At 45.1% G+C, this 18,769-nt stretch overlaps 1 protein-coding gene across 4 annotated transcripts in view; it reads left to right on the top strand.

The window, feature by feature from the left end:
• Window positions 1-2,603: 2,603 nt before the first annotated feature.
• Window positions 2,604-18,769, top strand: part of NCAPG2 (non-SMC condensin II complex subunit G2) — a 70,634-nt gene continuing 54,468 nt past the window's right edge. Inside the window, exons 1-5 of one of the 4 annotated variants that reach the window (XM_070423553.1) lie at window positions 2,604-2,661; window positions 3,832-4,170; window positions 4,440-4,549; window positions 15,913-16,101; window positions 16,349-16,463. In XM_070423553.1, coding sequence (XP_070279654.1) covers window positions 4,472-4,549; window positions 15,913-16,101; window positions 16,349-16,463 — 382 coding nt within the window. In that variant the 5' untranslated portion in view covers window positions 2,604-2,661; window positions 3,832-4,170; window positions 4,440-4,471. Of the gene's footprint in view, window positions 2,662-3,318; window positions 4,171-4,439; window positions 4,550-15,912; window positions 16,102-16,348; window positions 16,464-18,769 lie in introns of those variants that run through there. The other 3 variants (XM_070423554.1, XM_070423556.1, XM_070423555.1) reach the window with 3 other exon arrangements.

An 18,769-nucleotide genomic window follows, 5' to 3' on the forward strand; every position in this document is an offset into this window, starting at 1 on the left:
AGGGTGGGGGTCCCCACTGGGGTGCCTGGCCAGCCTGGATGAGGGGCTGAGGGCTGCTTTCAGGCTGGCGGTTGTTGATTGAAGCTCCCAACGGCTCCTTTTTTTTATTTTATTCTGGGCCAGCTTTAGCTCTGGCTCTAGCTCTGAGAGCAGGTATCTGGTTTGTTTCGGTTCTATAATCGAAACAATGTATAACTTCAGCTCTGAGATCCCGGCCTATATTTGTTAGAATGTTTCAAACTGCCAGCTCAGAGGCCGGCAAGTGAGGCGGGGAACGTTGCAGTCACTGCAGCAAGCAAGCCTCATGTTCGCTTCCAGCTGCCTGGCTGCCGGCCGCCATCTTGGCTGACAGTTAATTTGCATAAGGATATGCTGATTAGCCAATGGGAAGGGTAGCGGTCGTACGCCAATTACCATGTTTCTCTTTTATTAGTGTAGATGGAGTCCATAGCTTCATAACATAGTTCATGTAATCTGTTTCCCACTGGAGGAAGTTTACGAATATATTGATAAACACGTGAACATATGTGCACACAGAGCACTTAACTGTGATGTTTTAGTAGCATGAGAAAGACAAGATACTGCGTACTAAATCTAGTTGCTGCCCATGACATTTGATTCATTGAAGATATTTTAAAAATTAGGTCTGTTGAAGGGCTTCTTGCATAAACTATAACAGAGAAGAAACACTCACTGAAATTTAGTCTGCCAATAGTTTCTGCTATCATCTTAAACTTTTGGCTTTTGCAACATGTGCTTCACCTATTCGATGTGTATTTTACTTGATGGAACACTTTATTCGACCATCAGGCCAAGTGAAGTGATGGAAAGCAAAAGACCCCTGCAAAGCTGTATGCCACTCGATGCCCCGCTCCTCACACAGTGACCTGCCTGCAGGTGCCCAGGCGACTCTTGAGGGAAGGAAGCAGTAGGGGTGGTTCTAAGGGCACTGAGACCCCTCCCGGGTGGGAGTCTGACTTATTGTGGCAACATGAGTGTTCAAGGGAAAACTCTTCCTCTGTGGGTCGTGTAGGACTCACCCTGGAGACCAGGCTCAGTATCCCAGGGCCCTGGCAATGGAGGACACTGGGAGTCTAGTTCTTCATGATCAACATCTAGGAAAGGGGATCTTGAGCTTTTATTCTACATGCAGCCAAACCAGGGGAGGGAAAGTCACTTAACTGAAGTTGAATTTTGTTAGTTTGTACATGTGTTGTGCTTGCCCTCTGCCTTACAATACAAGTGTAACGGCGTTTGCAGCTTCCGATGAAGACAGAGGCCTTGTAGAATTGACCTTCTGCCCTGAGGGTGCCTTCTTCAGGGTCTCTTCACCCGGAGCTCAGCCCTGCTTTTTCAGGAACCACAGCCAAGTGCGGGGCTGAGTCTGCTTTAACCAGTGGTCACTCTGACACGCTTCCAGCGTATCCCCGATGCAAATGGAGCCTGCAGAGAGCCTTACAGAGAAGGTCCTGTGTGTTCCCTAACCTGACGCAGCGTGACGTGTTTATTCAATAGGCGTTTATGTTTGCTCGCTGGTGATTTGCTCCTCCTTGGCCTTTGAAAATTCTAATGTGGGACCAGATGACCTGAAGAGTAAGTAGAGGGTACTTTATATTTGCTCTTTGTGAATTCTTCCTTTTTTAAAAGCACTGCATCTGCCTGGCTGGTGTGGCTCAGTGATTGAGCACCGAGCTATGAACCAGGAGGTCATGGTTCGATTCCCAGTCAGGGCGCATGCCTGGGTTTGGGGCTTCAAGAGAGATCATCTCATACCTTGTTCATTTATTCAGAAAACATTTTCTTCCAGCATCTCAAATGTGCCAGAGTTAAGAGGCAGGCCCTGGGGAGACCCAGTGCTGGCCATGGTCCAGGGCGGGTGGAGCTGAGGGCGCTGGAGGAGGCTGGGAATCACAGTGCACTCGGGGACCCTAGGCACACTGCCCTGCCCTTCATTGTGTGGCTGACAACAGTGAGGTGCAGAGTCATTGAGTGGCCTGTCCAAGGTCACAGGGCAGCCTGGTCTCCCAGGCATTGTGGCTTCAGAACCCACCTTGTTTAATCAATTTCTTACCCAGGAACAGAGGCAGCAGGTAGAGGTAACTGAATGAACTGGGATCAAAAGAGTGGAAGAGGTGGGATTCAGCAGAGGGAGGGGCAACTGCAAGATGGAAGTGGACACCAGGGTGAATGACAGCGCTGCGAGTGGAAGGTGGGCGGGACCTGAGGGTTGTGAGCTCAGGGATGCAGGGGAGAGGCTAGGCGGGGCCTGAGCGTGGGCGGGGCGTGTGTGCTGGGACCGAGTGCGGGCAGGAGGGCGGGGCGTGTGTGCGGGGCCTGAGCGCGGGGGGGGGGGGGGGGGGGGGAAGGGCGGGGCGTGTGGATCGAAAGCGGGCGGGAGGGCGGGGCGTGTGTGCGGGGCCTGAGCGCGGGCGGGACGTGTGGACGGAGCGCGGGCGGAGCGTGTGGACCGAGCGGGGCGGGAGGGCGGGGCCTGAGCGCGGGCGGGGCGGGTGGGGCTCACCCCCAGTGGCCCCGCCCAGGAGCGTCAGGCTCTCGCGAGAGCGGCGTGGTGACGCGCGGGCGGGAGGATCGCGTTGTGGCGCGGGCGGGCGGGTGGTTTTGAATCTGCCGAGCGCGGGAAACGGCGGTTCCGAGGACGAGGTGAGCGCCGGGGATGCCGGGCTCGGGGCCAGGGGCCGAGAGATGGTGGGGTTCGGGCGGGTCATGCCCCAGCGACGCATTCTCCGCGTGGGCCGCGTTCGAACCCATGTCCCAGCTGGCGTCTCTGAGGAGGCGCGACCGGCGGGCACCGGGGCCTGGGCGCTCGACAGCCGTGCTCCCCGGGACTCCAAAGGGCAGAGACCCCCGGGCCCCCAGAACATCCCCAGCCCGGCCCCTGGGACTGACCCGGGGAGCAAGGACCCTCGCCCGTCCCCCGGAGGGCTGACCCCACAGAGCACCCCGGCCCTGCCCTGCGTCTGACCCAGAGCGCAGTCCTGGTTTGCGTGCAGGGGAGCCTGCTGTCAAGCACCCCTTAGTTCTAAGATGAATGGCTTGCCCCACGGGGGCTCTGTTCTTGGGGGTGAGGGGGCCCCGCACCCTGGAAGCTGGGAGGGGGGATGACTGAGTGGGGAAGTGGGGGGCAGAGTGACCGAGTCCCCGCAGAGGCGCCGCGGAGATGGGCTTCCTGGCGCTTGGCGACAGCTCTGGGAATTGCTGATTTGTACGGGGAGCGGGGACCAGCCACTGCCGCGGCGCCCCCCAGGGGAGGAGGGAAGGGGCCAGACTTCACCGGCACTTATGTGGGAAGTTATTTTCTACTTCTGTTGGTTTAGTGTAGACCCTCGGGTGTGGGACCCTGTGTTCACTTGGCTCTTCGTGCCCAGAGTTACTGCCGTTGGTCCCAGCGATCTTCCTATTGCTCTGTAGGGCCATGCAGGTTTTCATGCATTTTTAAAGGGAGGAGCCCTGTGGCATGTACGGGGTGGGCAAACCTAAGTTGAATGTGCCGTTCTTTGAGTTAGTAAAGCTATTTTTAAAATATATTTTATTGATTTTTTACAGAGAGGAAGGGAGAGGGATAGAGAGTTAGAAACATCGATGAGAGAGAAGCATGGATCAGCTGCCTCCTGCACACCCCCTACTGGGGATGTGCCTGCAACCGAGGTACATGCCCTTGACCGGAATCGAACCTGGGACCCTTCAGTCCGCAGGCCGACGCTCTATCCACTGAGCCACACCGGTCAGGGCAGTAAAGCCATTGTAATAATCATAGCCTGGGTGTCTTTCCATACAAACACCTGTAAACGCACCTTTTGCCCACCCCTGTAGGTTGGCTGTGACTTCATCTCTGGGTTGGTGTTTCAGACAGGGCAGGGCTGTTTCGATGGAAAACACGGCTTATTGGGGGACACAAGCCGGGAAGGAGCTGGCACAGCCCTAGTCCTTTGAGCTTTGGTCCCCACAGGGGCTGGGAGCAGCGTGCTGGGCTTGGGCACACCTGCTGCTCACGCTGACCCGATCCCAGGGGACCCTCTGCCACACTGAAAAACAAGCGGCTGTGACTGGAGTTTTCTCGAGGCCCTTGGGAAAGGGAGCATCTGCAGCATTTAGCCGCCGGGATCTGCCCGATCTTCGCTGAGCTGGCACACCGGTGCCCACCTTGCAGAGGTACTGGGGCACCTCCTGGGGCCATGTGGGTTTCTCTTTCCTTAGTTGGCAATTTCATGAACAATGTTATGTCGAGACTGTCCTCAGTGATGAAAATAAGGAAATTAATTTTTAGATATGACTTGTTTTATGTCAGAATATTGTTAGATGCTGTCTACCATAGGTATAGAGGGGTTTCTTTGCAGTTTTGGGTGCTAGCACCAAATTCCATTGTGCAGGAGAAGATGGAATTGCAAATGCAAGTCTCCATGTGCTGTGTTCTCCCCTAGGGTTATAGGATAAATGCGCAGTTTCATCTGTCATGGAAAAACGCGAACTATTTGTTCAAGCTGTGTCTAAGGAGCTGATTGGAGAATTTTTGCAGTTCATTCAACTTGATGTAAGTTTTAGGTTTAGCTTTATTGTGATTTTGACTGTTAATGTAAAACATTTTTCTAAAATTATGTCCATAAATGAAATATAGTCATCTCAGTGAATCCTTAGGGACCAAGGTTTATTTAAAAAACCAAAGTCTGCTAATACAGATCTGCTGATGGACAGCTACTCACAAATTGTATTTCCTGCTTTCCTGCAAGAGACGCTGAAGGGTGTGCTCTGTTTACTTACATGTTTATTGCTGTTTCCTGCGTGCCTGGTGGCATGGTGAGGAAGTTGTGAGCAAGACAAGATACTTCTTTGTCCTCAGGTTAGTCACAGTGGATCCAGGTGTGAACACAGCAGAGGAAGGGACAGGATGGGGGAGGGGCAGGTCCAGCAATGGACTGCTTCCCATCCCCTCGGGAAGCTCTGGAAGCTCAGCTCTGGACGTACAGAGAAGCTAGCCATCGGAGGCGCATTGGGTTTGAGCATGAAGGTTCGGTAGGGGTAGAGCACAGAAGTGCAGCGCGGGGCGGCAAGAGCTGAGCCCTGACTTTCTCTACCATGTGAAGGAGTTGAGACCTCTTCCTGAAGGCATGGGGGCTTTCAGCCGAGAGTGACCTGCGTGCAAGAGAACAAAAGGAGAGAAGACTAGTGGGCAGAAGAGAGAGACAGAAAAGTCGGAGCTGCCCTTTGGAAATGCCTCTTTGGCTGCACGTGGAAAATAACTTGGAGGAGAGGTACATAGAGGCGGAGAGCAGTGAGGAGCTGTGCCTTTCACCATGGTGGTTGAAGTAGGACATGGAAATGGGAAGTGTGGGTGTCCTTGTGAGCTGGCAGGGAGCAGTGGGGGTGCTAACGCTGTGGATTGATTGGACATGGGCAAAGAGGGTCCTTGCTTTCTGACTTGCAGAGCCATCCGTGAGGTTGTGAACATGGGCAGAGGGCAGGTTTGGGGGAGAAGATGGCTCAGTTTTGGATGTGTGGGATGACTGCCGGGGGGACTTGCACAGGACATGTCCGGTGGGTGGATGTAGTGTGTTTGAAGCCTGGGAAAGGCCTGGGCTAGAGGTAGTTTGGGTGTCATCAGCTCCAGTGGAAGCTGAGTCATGGGCGGGTGTGGAGCCCACCACCAGCTCTGAGGAACCCCAGCGTATAAGGCACTGGCTCTAAATACTGTGACCTTGGACAGAAGAGGCATGTGTGGCTCAAGACCATGCACTGAAAATCAAATTAGTGATAACTCAGAGAGGAATCTAATAAATTTGTTGCTAGTAAAGATGTATGAAGTTATTTTTCTTTATGAGAGAAATGAGCTTATAAAATGATTTTGTGTTATAAAATGATGTCCTGTAAACTTAAAAATAACCAGCAGAAACTAGGCCAACACTTCACCACCGAGGTGTCCATACTGGCAAACTGGGTAGATGTTCCATGTCTGGCTTAGCAGGAGGTAGGTGATTTGTCCGAGACGAGCAGCCCATGAGTGGTTTGAAGTCCAAGATTGTTGTTGCAAACAGTGCACCACAGTGTTAAATAAAACCATAAACTAAATTGATGATGATGAAGCTAAGTCAATATTAATTTAAAATATAAAGGCAAAAATTAACATCTGGGTAGCATGGTGGCCACAGGGTCACCCTGTGCCGTGATGACGAAGCATCGTTCCAGCTCCCCCGTTGTTCTGGGGAGCCAGGGGAAGAAGGGAGCTGCTTGGTGGCCTGTTCTTCCATTTGCCTTTGTTTGGTGGTCTAGTTCCGTGGTTGCCAAACTGCGGCTCGAAAGCCACATGCGGCTCTTTGGCCCCTTGAGTGTGGCTCTTCCTAAGCCTTAGGAGTACCCTAATTAAGTTAATAACAATGTACCTACCTATATAGTTTAAGTTTAAAAAATTTGGCTCGCAAAAGAAATTTCAATCGTACTGTTGATATTTGGCTCTGTTGACTAATGAGTTTGCCGACCACTGATCTAGTTAAATTGACTGAGAGTTTTGGCAGCAACGTGCCAGGGAGGTCCCATTATTGGTGCTGTAATTTTGTGACTTAGGGTGGGTATCCCAGATTTCTCCACTGAAGCTTCACAATTAATAAGTAACCTGCAGGAAGTACTGAGACTAGGTAACCACCTGCTTCTCAACATACTTGCGCACACTGGGTTTGGCACCCATTGACGATTCTTACATAAATCAGTTATTACTATAATGGCACTAAAATTGTGATTTTTCCAACCCCATGTTCCTTCTGTATTTTTCCATCGGCATTCTGTAGTGTGCCAGTGCTGCTAGTTATTTGTGTGTGTATTACCAGTGTGGCCCCATGGATTCTTACTCTATTCATACACACTAAGTGGCCAGATTATTATGGCCACCTGGTGTTTGTAGGCAAATTAGCCATACACTGCATCGTATGGGATATGGAAGCCGAAGGCCTGTTTGAACACCTTTGCTGCCTGCAGTTACCAAGATAAAACGTCCCCAGTTCGCACAGGAACACAAGGATTGGACAGTTGAGCATTGGGAAAAAGTCATGTGGTCTGATGAATCACGTTTCCAGTTGCATCATGCAGATGGCAGAGTGAGAATTTGGTGGAAACGGCATGAAAGCATGCACCCCACATGCATGAGTACAACCCTTCAAGCTGGTGGAGGCAGTTATGGTTTGGGGCATGTTTTCCTGGCATGATTTGGGCACTTTAATTCGTATGGAACAACATTTGAATAGTACAACATACCTAAGTATCGTTGCTGATCAGGTTCATCCTATCATGTTGATGGCATAGCCAAATGGAGATGGCTTCTTCCAACAAGACAATGCGCCATGCCACGGTGCTCGTATTGTGCAGGAGTGGTTTCAAGAACATGAAGGAGACTTTACCTTGCTTAGGTGGCCCCCACAATCACCAGATCTCAATCCAATTGAGCATTTGTGGGACGAAGTTAAAAGAGCCATCAGGCAGCTGGTTCCACAACCATCAAATCTCACAGAACTGGACAGTGCTATTCATCAGGAATGGTGTCAGATTTCTCCCATCACCTTTCAACATCTCGTGGAGTCAATGCCAAGAAGAATCGCCGCAGTATTGAAGGCAAAAGGTGGCCCAACGAAGTACTGATGGGATGGTCATAGTATTCTGGCTACTCAGAGTGTGTGTGTGTGTGTATAAATAAAATACTGTCAGATTGGCTGATTGGCTACAGGGAGTCCCTCTAAGCCAGCCGTGGGCAAACTACAGCCCGTGGGCCGGATCCGGCCCGTTTGAAATGAGTAAAACTAAAAAAAAAAAAAAAAAAAAAAGACCATACCCTTTTATGTAATAATGTTTACTTTGAATTTATATTAGTTCACACAAACACTCCGTCCATGCTTTTGTTCCGGCCCTCCGGTCCAGTTTAAGAACCCATTGTGGCCCTCGAGTCAAAAAATTTGCCCACCCCTGCTCTAAGCTGTACTCTCTGTCCTTTGATGATGGCCTCTATTTGCTGTGTCAAAGAGGAGGTGAGGTCAGAGTCAGAGGAAGTGGTGGTTGGATCAGCGGTTTTATTTATTTATTTATTTATTTATTTATTTATTCTTTATTAGTTAAGGTATTACAAATGTGTCCTCATCCCCCCCATTAACACCTCCCCCACACACACTCATGTTCTCATCCCCCTGTTGTCCATGTCATTGGTATGGCTTATATGCATGCATACAAGTCCTTTGGTTGATCTCTTCCCCTTACCCACTCCCTCCCCTACTTTCCCTCTGGGGAGTGATAGTCTGATCGATGTTTCTCTGTCTTTGGATCTGTCCCTGTTTATCAGTCTATGTTGTTCTCTATAATCCACAAATGAGTGAGATCATGTGGTATTTATCTTTCTCTGACTGGCTTATTTCACTTAGCATAATGCTCTCCAGTTCCATCCATGCCGTTGCAAAAGGCAAGAGTCCCTTCTTTTTTACCGCAGCATAGTATTCTATTGTGTAGATGTACCACAGTTTTCTAATCCACTCATCTGCTGATGGGCATTTAGGCTGTTTCCAAATCTTAGCTATGGTGAATTGTGCTGCTATGAACATAGGGGTGCATATATCCTTTCTGATTGGGGTTTCTGGTTTCTTGGGATATATTCCTAGACATGGGATCACTGGGTTAAATGGGAGTTCCATTTTTAGTTTTTTGAGGAAACTCCATACTGTTCTCTACAGTGGCTGCACCAGTCTGCATTCCCACCAGCAGTGCAGAAGGGTTCCTCTTTCTCCACATCCTCTCCAACACTATTTGTTTGTTGATTTGTTGATGATAGCCATTCTGACAGGTGTGAGATGATACCACATTGTCGTTTTGATTTGCATCACTCGTATAATTAGTGACTTTGAGCATGTTTTCATATGTCTTTCAGCCTTCTCTATGTCCTCTTTCGAAAAGTGTCTATCTAGGTCCCTTGCCCATTTTTTGATTGGATTGTTTATCTTCCTATCGTTAAGTTTCATGAGTTCCCTGTAAATGTTGGAGATTAAACCCTTATCAGTGATAACATTGGCAAATATGTTCTCCCATGCAGTGGGCTTTCTTATTGTTTTGTTGATGGTTTCCTTTGCTGTGCAAAAGCTTTTTATTTTGATGTAGTCCCATTTGTTTATTTTCTCTTTAGTTTCCATTGCCCTAGGAGCATTATCAGAGAAGAAATTCCTTCGGCATATGTTTGTGATTTCGCTGCCTGTGGATTCCTCTAGTATTTTTATGGTTTCCCGTCTTACATTTAAGTCTTTTATCCATTTTGAGTTTATTTTTGTGTATGGTGTGAGTTGGTGGTCTAGTTTCATCTTTTTGCATTTATCTGTCCAATTTTCCCAACACCATTTATTGAAGAGACTGTCTTGACTCCATTGTATGCTCTTGCCTCCTTTGTCGAATATAAATTGGGCCTAGTGGTTTGGATAGATTTCTGGGTTCTCTGTTCTATTCCATTGATCTATATGTCTGTTCTTGTGCCAGTACCAAGATGTTTTAAGAACAGTGGCTTTGTAATAACAGCTTGATATCTGGTACTGAGATCCCACCAACTTTGTTCTTTTTTTATTCCAGATGAATTTTTGGAACGTTCGTTCTAGATCTGTGAAATATGCCGTTGGTAATTTAATGGGGATTGCATTGAATCTATAGATTGCTTTGGGTAGTATGGACATTTTGATGATGTTGATTCTACCAGTCCATGAACACGGTATGTTCTTCCATCTGTTTATGTCTTCCTCTATCTCTTTTTTCAGTGTCCTGTAGATTTTCATGTTATAAGTCTTTTATCTCCTTAGTTAAGTTTATTCCTAGGTATCTTAAGTTTTTTTGGTGCGATGGTAAATGGGATTGCTTTGTTAGTCTCACTTTCTGTAAGTTCACTATTGGTGTAAAGAAATGCCATGGATTTCTTGGCATTAATTTTGTATCCTGGTACATTGCCGAATTCATTTATTAAGACTAATAATTTTTTGATGGAGTCTTTAGGGTTCTCTATGTACAGTATCATGTCATCTGCAAATAAGGACAGTTTTACTTCTTCTTTTCGAATTTGGATGCCTTTTATTTCTTCATCTTGTCTAATTGCAATGGCTAATACTTCCAATACTATGTTGAACAGGAGTGGTGAGAGGGGGCATCCCTGTCTTGTTCCTGTTTTTAGGGGGAATGGTTTTAGTTTTTGCCCATTGATTATGATGTTGGCTGTGGGTTTGTCATATATGGCTTTTATTATGTTGAGGTATGATCCTTCTATTCCTACCTTGCTGAGAGTTTTTATCAAGAAAGGGTGTTGAATTTTGTCAAAAGCTTTTTCTGCATCAATTGATATGATTATGTGTTTTTTTTCTCTCAATTTGTTTATGTGATGTATTACGTTTATTGATTTGCGGATATTGTACCATCCTTGCATCCCTGGGATAAATCCTACTTGGTCATGGTGTATGATCTTTCTGATGTACTGCTGGATCCGATTTGCTAGTATTTTGTTGAGGATTTTGGCATCTACGTTCATGAGGGATATTGGCCTGTAATTCTCTTTCATTTTGTTGTTTTTACCTGGTTTTGGTATTAGGGTGATGCTGGCTTCATAGAATGAGCTTGGAAGTGTTCCTTCTTCTTGAATTTTTTGGAATAGTCTGAGGAGGATAGGTTTTAGTTCTTCCTTGAATGTGTGGTAAAACTCCCCTATGAAGCCGTCTGGCCCTGGGCTTTTGTTTGCTGGAAGCTTTTTGATTATTGCTTCAATTTCCTCCATAGTTATTGGCCTATTGAGACTTTTAGCTTCTTCCTGATTAAGTTTTGGAATGTTGTATTTTTCTAGGAATATGTCCATATCCTCCAGGTTGTCTAGTTTGTTGGAGTAGAGTTGTTCATAGTATTTTCTAACAATCCTTTGTATTTCTGTGGGGTCTGTTGTTATTTCTCCTCTTTCATTTCTGATTTTGTTTATTTGGGTTCTTTCTCTGTTTCTTGGTGAGCCTGACTAGAGGTTCATCAATCTTGTTTATCCTTTCAAAGAACCAGCTCTTGGTTTTGTTGATCTTTTGTATTGTTTTTTTTTTGGTCTCTATATCGTTTATCTCTGCTCTGATCTTTATTATTTCCTCCCTTCTGCTTACACTAGGCTTTTCTTGTTGCTCTCTTTCTAACTCTTTGAGTTGTAGAGTTAGGTATTTTATTCTCATTGTTTCTTGTTTCTTGCAGTAGGCTTGTAGCACTATGAACTTCCCTCTCAAGACTGCTTTCGCTGTGTCCCATAGGTTTTGGATTGTTGTGTTTTCATTGTCGTTTGTTGCCATGATGTTTTTTATTTCTTCTTTGATCTCTCTGGTAACCCAGTCATTGTTTAATAGCGTGCTATTTAGTTTCCACGTGTTTGATTTTTTTGGATTGTTTTTATTGTAGTTGATTTCCAGTTTTATGCCATTGTGGTCTGAGAAGATGCTTGATATGCTTTCTATCTTCTTGAATTTGAAGAGACTTTGCCTGTGACCCAATATATGGTCTATCTTTGAAAATGACCCATGTGCACTTGAGAAGAATGTGGCTTTGGGGTGAAATGTTCTGAAGATGTCAATTAATTCCATCTGATCTAGTGTGTCATTTAGGATTGATGTTTCTTTGCTGATTTTTTGTTTAGAGGATTTGTCCAATGGTGATAATGGGGTGTTAAAGTCCCCTACTATGATTGTGTTGCTGTCAATCTTTCCCTTGATCTCCTCCAGAAGATTTCTTATGTATTTGGGTGCTCCTATATTGGGTGCATATATATTTACCAGAGTTATTTCTTCTTGTTGGATTGCTCCCTTTAGTATTATGAAGTGGCCTTCCTTATCTCTTTTTATGTCCTTCACTTTGAGGTCTAATTTGTCAGATATAAGTATTGCTACCCCGGCTTTTTTTCCGCTTCCATTCGCCTGAAAAACCTTTTTCCATCCCTTCACCATCAGTCTGTGTGCGTCTTTTTTTCTGAGGTGGGTTTCCTGTAGACAGCAGATACATGGGTCATGTTTTCTTATCCACTCAGTTACCCTATGTCTTTTGATTGGGGCATTTAATCCATTTACATTTAAAGTTATTATTGATAGATACTTGTTTGTCGCCATTTTAATTCTTTACCCCTGTGTTCCTTCTTCGTTTCCTATTTTTTCTTTTTACAGCAGACCCTTTAGCATTTCTTGCATTGCTGGTTTGGTGGTGATAAACTCCCGTAGTCCTTTTTTGTCTGTGAAGCTCCTGATTTGACCCTCAGTTTTGATTGATATTCTTGCTGGGTACGGTATTCTTGGATTCAGACCCTTCCTTTGCATGACTTTGTATATTTCATTCCATTCCCTTCTTGCCTGATGTGTTTCTGTTGAGAAATCAGTCGCTAGCCTGATGGGGGATCCTTTGTAGGTTACTCTCTGTCTCTTTCTGGCTGCTTTTAAGATTCTTGCTTTGTCATTGGTGTCTGCCAATTTAATTATAATGTGCCTTGGTGTCGGTCTTTTGGGGTTCATTTTGTTTGGGACTCTGTGAGCTTCTTGGATTTGTGTGATTTTTTTTCTTCCCTATATCAGGGAAGTTTTCTGTCATTATTTTTTCAAACAGGTTTTCTATTCCTTGCTCAGTTTCCTCTCACTCTGGCACCCCTATTATTTGGATGTTGTTTCGTTTCATGTTGTCCCAGAGTTCTCTTAGGCTCTCCTCCTGCTTTTTAATTTTTTTTTTCTAGACACTGCTCTCCTTGGGTATTTTTTCCTACCTTGTCTTCTAGCTCACTGATGTGGTCCTCTGTTTCTTCTAGTCTACTGTTGATGCTTTCTATTGAGTTCTTTATAGCAGTGATGTCATTTTTCATTTCTTCTTGGTTTTTCTTCATTTCCTCTTGGTTCTTACACATATTGTTGAATTTGTCTTCCATTCTTTTCATCCACCTTATGGCCATTTCTCTGAATTCTTTCTCTGACAGGTTGCTTGCCTCCATTTCGTTTACTTCCTTTTCTGGTGATGCCTGTTTTTCTTTCATATGCGGGCTGGTTCTTTGTTTCACCATGATCTCTCTTCTCCAGATGTTTGGTTATGTAGTTCTCTCTCTGCTGTGTTGATTTAAAGGCACAAAATACAACACAACAGGCACAACATACAAGGCACTGAACACAAATGTATTCACGATATTAATAACCCCAAATAAAGGTGACCTCCGAAGCAAAGAGAATTAGGAGATAAGGGAGATGGAAGAGAAGAAGATAAAATAGAAAAGGGAAAAAAAAGGAGTGCAAAAATGGAATTGGGAAGAGGGAGGGAAAAAAAGGAAGAGAGAGAATGAAATAGAAGAGGGGAAGAGACTATATGGGGAGAAAACTCCAATAGCACCGCCACTAATCCCAACCAATTCCAGCAACAGATCCCTGGAGATGAATGCAAACTAAAAACAACCACTAATATCAAGCAAGACGAGAGAAAACAGAAGCTCAAAAATAACCGGAGAGAAAAAAAACCAACAGGAAAATAAAAAGAAAAAGCAAAACAATCTCACAAACAAGCATAAAAAATCCCAATATACTCAACAATCAAGCAAACATAACAAAGCGACAGAGAGAAGAAAAAAATTTTGGATAGTGAAGAAAGATAAGAGAGAGGTGTATATGGATTTAGAGCAGGGGATTGCAAATTAGATATATAACTAGGGTGAAATTTAGAGAGGGGGTAAAAAGAAGGAATAGGGAAAATCTAAAGCAGGAATAGGGTAAGAGAAACAGGACAACAAAAAGGGAAAAGTGAGTAAGAGAGTTTTGACATAAAGGTAAATTTGGGGTAGAGAAAAATGATGCTAAAGGAACAATGAAAATAGAATGTAGAACACTAATCCCAAAATAAAATAAAGAGAAAATAAAATGACACTTTAAAAAATGGTAAAATGGTAGTAGTAATAATACTGGTTAAAAATAAAAGTGTAGTAATTAAAAAGGTAAAATCAGGTGATGAAAAAAGAAAAAAATAGTTTCTTAATTAAAAGGTGAAAAAAGAATTAAAAGTAAAAATAAAAATGTACTTCAGGTCCTCTGCTCTTCTTTCTGGGACGCCTTAGTCCTGCCAGGTATTCAGGAGAGTGTTGAATTTCCCTGCGATACACTGTTCCTCCGAGTTGTAAACCACAGTCCTGATTTTTAAGGCAGGCCCTATTTGTTTCCCAGACTGCCTTTATTTGTGTTTACAGAAGAGTCAGTTCGTGGATCAGCCCCTGGGTGGCAGTGTTTCTGGATTGACCGCCGAGGCTAAGTCAGGGGTCCTCAAACTACAGCCCGCGGGCCACATGCAAATACAAATATTGTACTTGTTCCTGTTTTGTTTTTTAACTTCAAAATAAGATATGTGCAGTGTGCATAGGAATTTGTTCATAGTTTTTTTTAAAACTATAGTCCGGCCCTCCAGGGGTCTGAGGGACCGTGAACTGGCCCCCTGTTTAAAAAGTTTGAGGACCCCTGCTATAAGTCCTCTCTATCCAGCAGTTGGGTTTATTTTCCCTATCGTACTTAAAACTGGTTTGGGAGAGTCGACTGTCTTAGAACCTGTTCTTTAATCGTTACTCCTGCTCTGTTTCCCAGGTTCCACAAAAACAACTTTTCCCTGCAGTCTCTGTGAGTGACCCTGACTGGGCAATCCCATGTACTGGGTTTAATAATCAAACCCACAGATTTAATGGGAAGAGAGAGAACAAGAGCCTGAGAAGTTGCGCGAATTCACAACCCCCCACCTTTCAGCTCTGTACGCAGTCCCTTCTGCGCACCGTCTCTTCCCCAGTGCTAAGCAGCCAGCACACTAGCAAAATCCAAGGCTGCTTTTTTGCACCCAGTCCAGCTATGGGCTTATTTTTAGCGTTCCCTTCTGCCAGCAGCCCTGCGGGAGCCCTTCCACTCTCACAGATCATGCTGGCCCCAATGGCCGCGGACTTTGTGGGGCTCAGATTACCCCTCCCTCCGCCACCGTGCGCGTGCGCTCCTCTCTCCAACCTGAATTCCAAACCGCATCTTTAGGGGAAGTCTGACCTTTCCGTGGGGAGAAGCAGGGTTCCTCTAAGTTCACGTAGTCACACTGCTTGGAGCCTGTTGTATCCGGGTTAGTAGCCGATCTCTGGATGCCGTGGATGCCAGGTCTTTGGCTGTATATGTTCCCTAACAGCCACTCAAGATGGCGCGGTCTCCGCGGCTGAGCCGCGATCCGGGAGAGATTTCAGCCGCAGTCTCCAACTGTCCCCTTTCTTCGGGAGTCCTCTGTCTTTCCCGGCTGCAAACTGTCTCCCAGCTGGATATCTTCTGCTTATTAGGGCTGTATGTTACCCGTTTCAGCTGCTCACCCTTATCTGCTTCGGGACAAGGCACGGGACACATCCATCTATACCTCCACCATTTTCTTCCTCGGATTGGCGTTTTAAGGGTCATTGAGAGGCTCTGAAATAGTCTCATTGGCTAATGGGAGAGAATGTTTACAGAGGACTCAAAAGGTGGGTGTTGAGGGCTGAAGCCTGGTTGGAGACCGGAAACTTTAAGCACAGTCAGTTGGCCTGGCTGCGCTGTTGTTTTAGCTCCAGCACACTTCTATAAGCCAGTTATAGGCCTGGAGACGTGGTCATCTGGATGGCTTGATTTTAGGGAGGATTTTGCTAAGTGGGTAAAATTTTAAACTCCAACGATGAGGATACTGGAGCTGAATAGGTGGAGGAGGAATCTGCTGCTTTCTGCCTCATAACCCTGTGCTTTGTCCTGGTAGGAATGGATTTTGAAAACTCTGCCCAAGTACTTGAACATGTAACTGGGTTAGCAGTTACACTTTTTCTTTGATGCCATTATGAAAAGGCTAGAACTAATATTTGTGTTTGAAATGTAACACTTGCTATTTATTTTACAGGAAGATGCTTCTGACCCTTTCAACCTAAACGAATTACTAGATGAATTATCAAGGAAACAGAAAGAAGAGCTATGGCAGAGGCTCAAGAAGCTGTTAACAGAAGTGCTGTTAGAAAGCCCAGTGGAGGGATGGCAGGCCGTGGAAGCCCAGGGAGAAGGCAATATGGAAACAGACCACCATTCAAAAATGGTAGTATTGGTCTTTCAAAAACAAATAAAGTTAGAAGTCAAGAAGAGTATTGGAAGATTGTTTATTGTAGTTTTACCCTCTTATAATCCTCCATTATTAATCTCGTAGTCAGTGTTGCTGTACTTTATGGATAACTGACTTGTTTATATTCAACTTTAATTCACTTTTTAGAATAAGCTAAAAGTGTGGCTTGAATTTTACATTGATTTTAATTCACTCATATTTTGATTTTTTTATTTATTTATAGAAAAAAACTCTAGAAATAACCCATGCAATTACAGCTGTGATTCTTGCTTCTGTGTCTGTAATAAATGAGAGTGAGAACTATGAGGCCTTACTGGAGTGTGCTGTTATATTGAACGGTAAGTTGCCTGTTGCCCTGAGGCATGTGTAGAAGAGGCGTCTAAACCAGTAGTCGCCAACCGGTGATCTGCGGACCACTGGTGGTCCATGCGGTCTGGGAGGAAGCAGCGATGCTGAAGCAAAGTGGTGCTAAGGCACCATGTTGCAATCAGGCTCTTTGACTTCATGCAGAAGGAGCAGAGTGTTCTTTCAGTAATTACTTTAATTTAACCTGTATATAAATGTTTCACATGGTATAGGTAAGCATAGTTGAGCTGCTGACTGCTGTTGTGTGCAGGTTTTAAGGAAGGTCTCACCTGACCTACAGGACCAATGATATGAGCTTATTAAGGGAAAAAGGTCTGATTCTAAGTGTCTCAACTGGTGATTCCTGCCTGAGAGTTTAAATTTAAGCAAACAGTTGTGACATTGCATTTTTTTCTTTACATATGTATGACCGTGTTCTTAGGAATACTGTTGACTCTTATGGGAGTTTTCCTATACTAAAATTTATATCATGGTATTTCTCAAGTTTAACTAAACTACAAAACTGTAGTTATTAATTTAGGAGGAATAGTGGGCTAAATTAAGGAGAAGATGTGATTATAAAATCTATATTATATAAAGAGGTAGTACGCAGATTTGTCTGGGACACCCTAACAGTCACGACCGGCTCAGGAGGACACTGCATGCGCAGATGGCAGAGAGGGGACTGGTGCGCATGAGGCAAGCCATGGATGGTCCAGGCAACGAGCAGGCGCGCAGATAGCAGGATGGAGCAGGCCTGCAGGGAGCAGGGAGCAGGGCCTGCCAGTCGCCGCGGACGAGCAGGGCCCACAGGGAGCAGGGAGCGGGCCTTCTTGTCATCTTATCGATAATGTCACTTTAACGAATGAGAATGAGCCGGGCAGCTCCATCTCAGCACTGATTGGCCAGTTTGATGAGACCAGGGATCAAACTAACCTCACAGTTGTTTCTCATCTTCATGGCACCCATATGAGGTCAGACTATCCTCCCTTGCCCACCATGGACCTAAAAATGCCCTTCAAGCATGACTTTCCCAAGGGAAAACTCAAGGCATCCTTACTCTGCTCAACTACTTCACTGCCAGCGCTTGGGCTGCCTCACTTTCCCGGGGGTGGAGTTGCTGACAGGCCATATCTCCTACTTCAGCCGAAGTTGGGAGCGAGCAGGCTGGCAGGGCAGGGGCAGTTGGGGGCGAGCAGGCCTGCAGGCAGGTGAGTGGTTAGGAGCCAGCTGTCCCAGATTGTGAGAGGGATGTCCGACTGCCGGTTTAGGTGCGATCCCTGTGGGACTGCTGGCTCCTGATTGCCCCTAACCGCTTCTGCCTGCCAACCTGATCACCCCCTAACTGCTTCCTTGCCGGCCTGATTAACACCTAACTGCTCCTGCCAACCTAATCGCTCCTAATTGCAATAGTTGACAGGGACAATTCTTCCATCTTTGAAAATATCTACATCAAGTCTGTTTAAATAGATTTTCATCTGCATAATATAACACATCCTGACAAGACCACCACCACCAATGTGGTCAGTGTTGTGCCGATAAATGTTTAACAACTGGCTCTCAATCAAAGAAAACAAAACTCTGATTTATACTGTTGGCCAATTTCTGTGGCATAAATTCTCCATCCATGGCTGATTTCAGCTGCTAATGTGATGCCACTAAATGCAGAGCTGAGGAGAAACATGCAGTAATACACTGTTACCAGAAAGACCCAAAAGACATAAATAATGTCAAGAGTCAGAACAGTAAAGTGTAGTAAATAATTGAGTGATGAATTTAGAGTATGTATTACCTTCGGTTTTAATGTAATTTATTCACTTTTAAGATTATATAATTTAATTTTTAATAATGAACATGTTCAACAACCAGCTTACAAAATTCCTGAAAATGTGTGAGCCAGTAAGAGCAGGCTCCAGCACAATACTGAGTGGAGTGTAATGGTTAAATGGCATGGCTCATGGATTTGAAATGAGACTCAGCCACTTTAAAGTTTTACAGGTCAACTTACCTGATCTCTCTATACCTCAGTGTTCTCATCTGTGTCATTACAGTACCTACTGTATAGAGTTGTTGCAAAGATAAAATGAAATCTGTGTATGACACAGCACAGTACCTGAAACAGTAATTCACTCAATTTGTTATAAACTGTTACTGCCTCAAAATGTTGTTGACAAAATTACTCATGCTGAAAGAATGAAATTTTATTGATGAGAAAAATGCCTTATTTTGCAGTCTACAGGGAGACAGTAAATTTTACTTCCTAAGCTATTAGAAACTGCAAGGGGGAAAATGACCTCAA

The sequence above is a fragment of the Myotis yumanensis genome, unplaced genomic scaffold, assembly GCF_028538775.1.
Source record: "Myotis yumanensis isolate MYYU_CA2020_CCGP unplaced genomic scaffold, mMyoYum1.0.hap1 SCAF_9, whole genome shotgun sequence".
Taxonomy (NCBI): Eukaryota; Metazoa; Chordata; class Mammalia; order Chiroptera; family Vespertilionidae; genus Myotis; species Myotis yumanensis.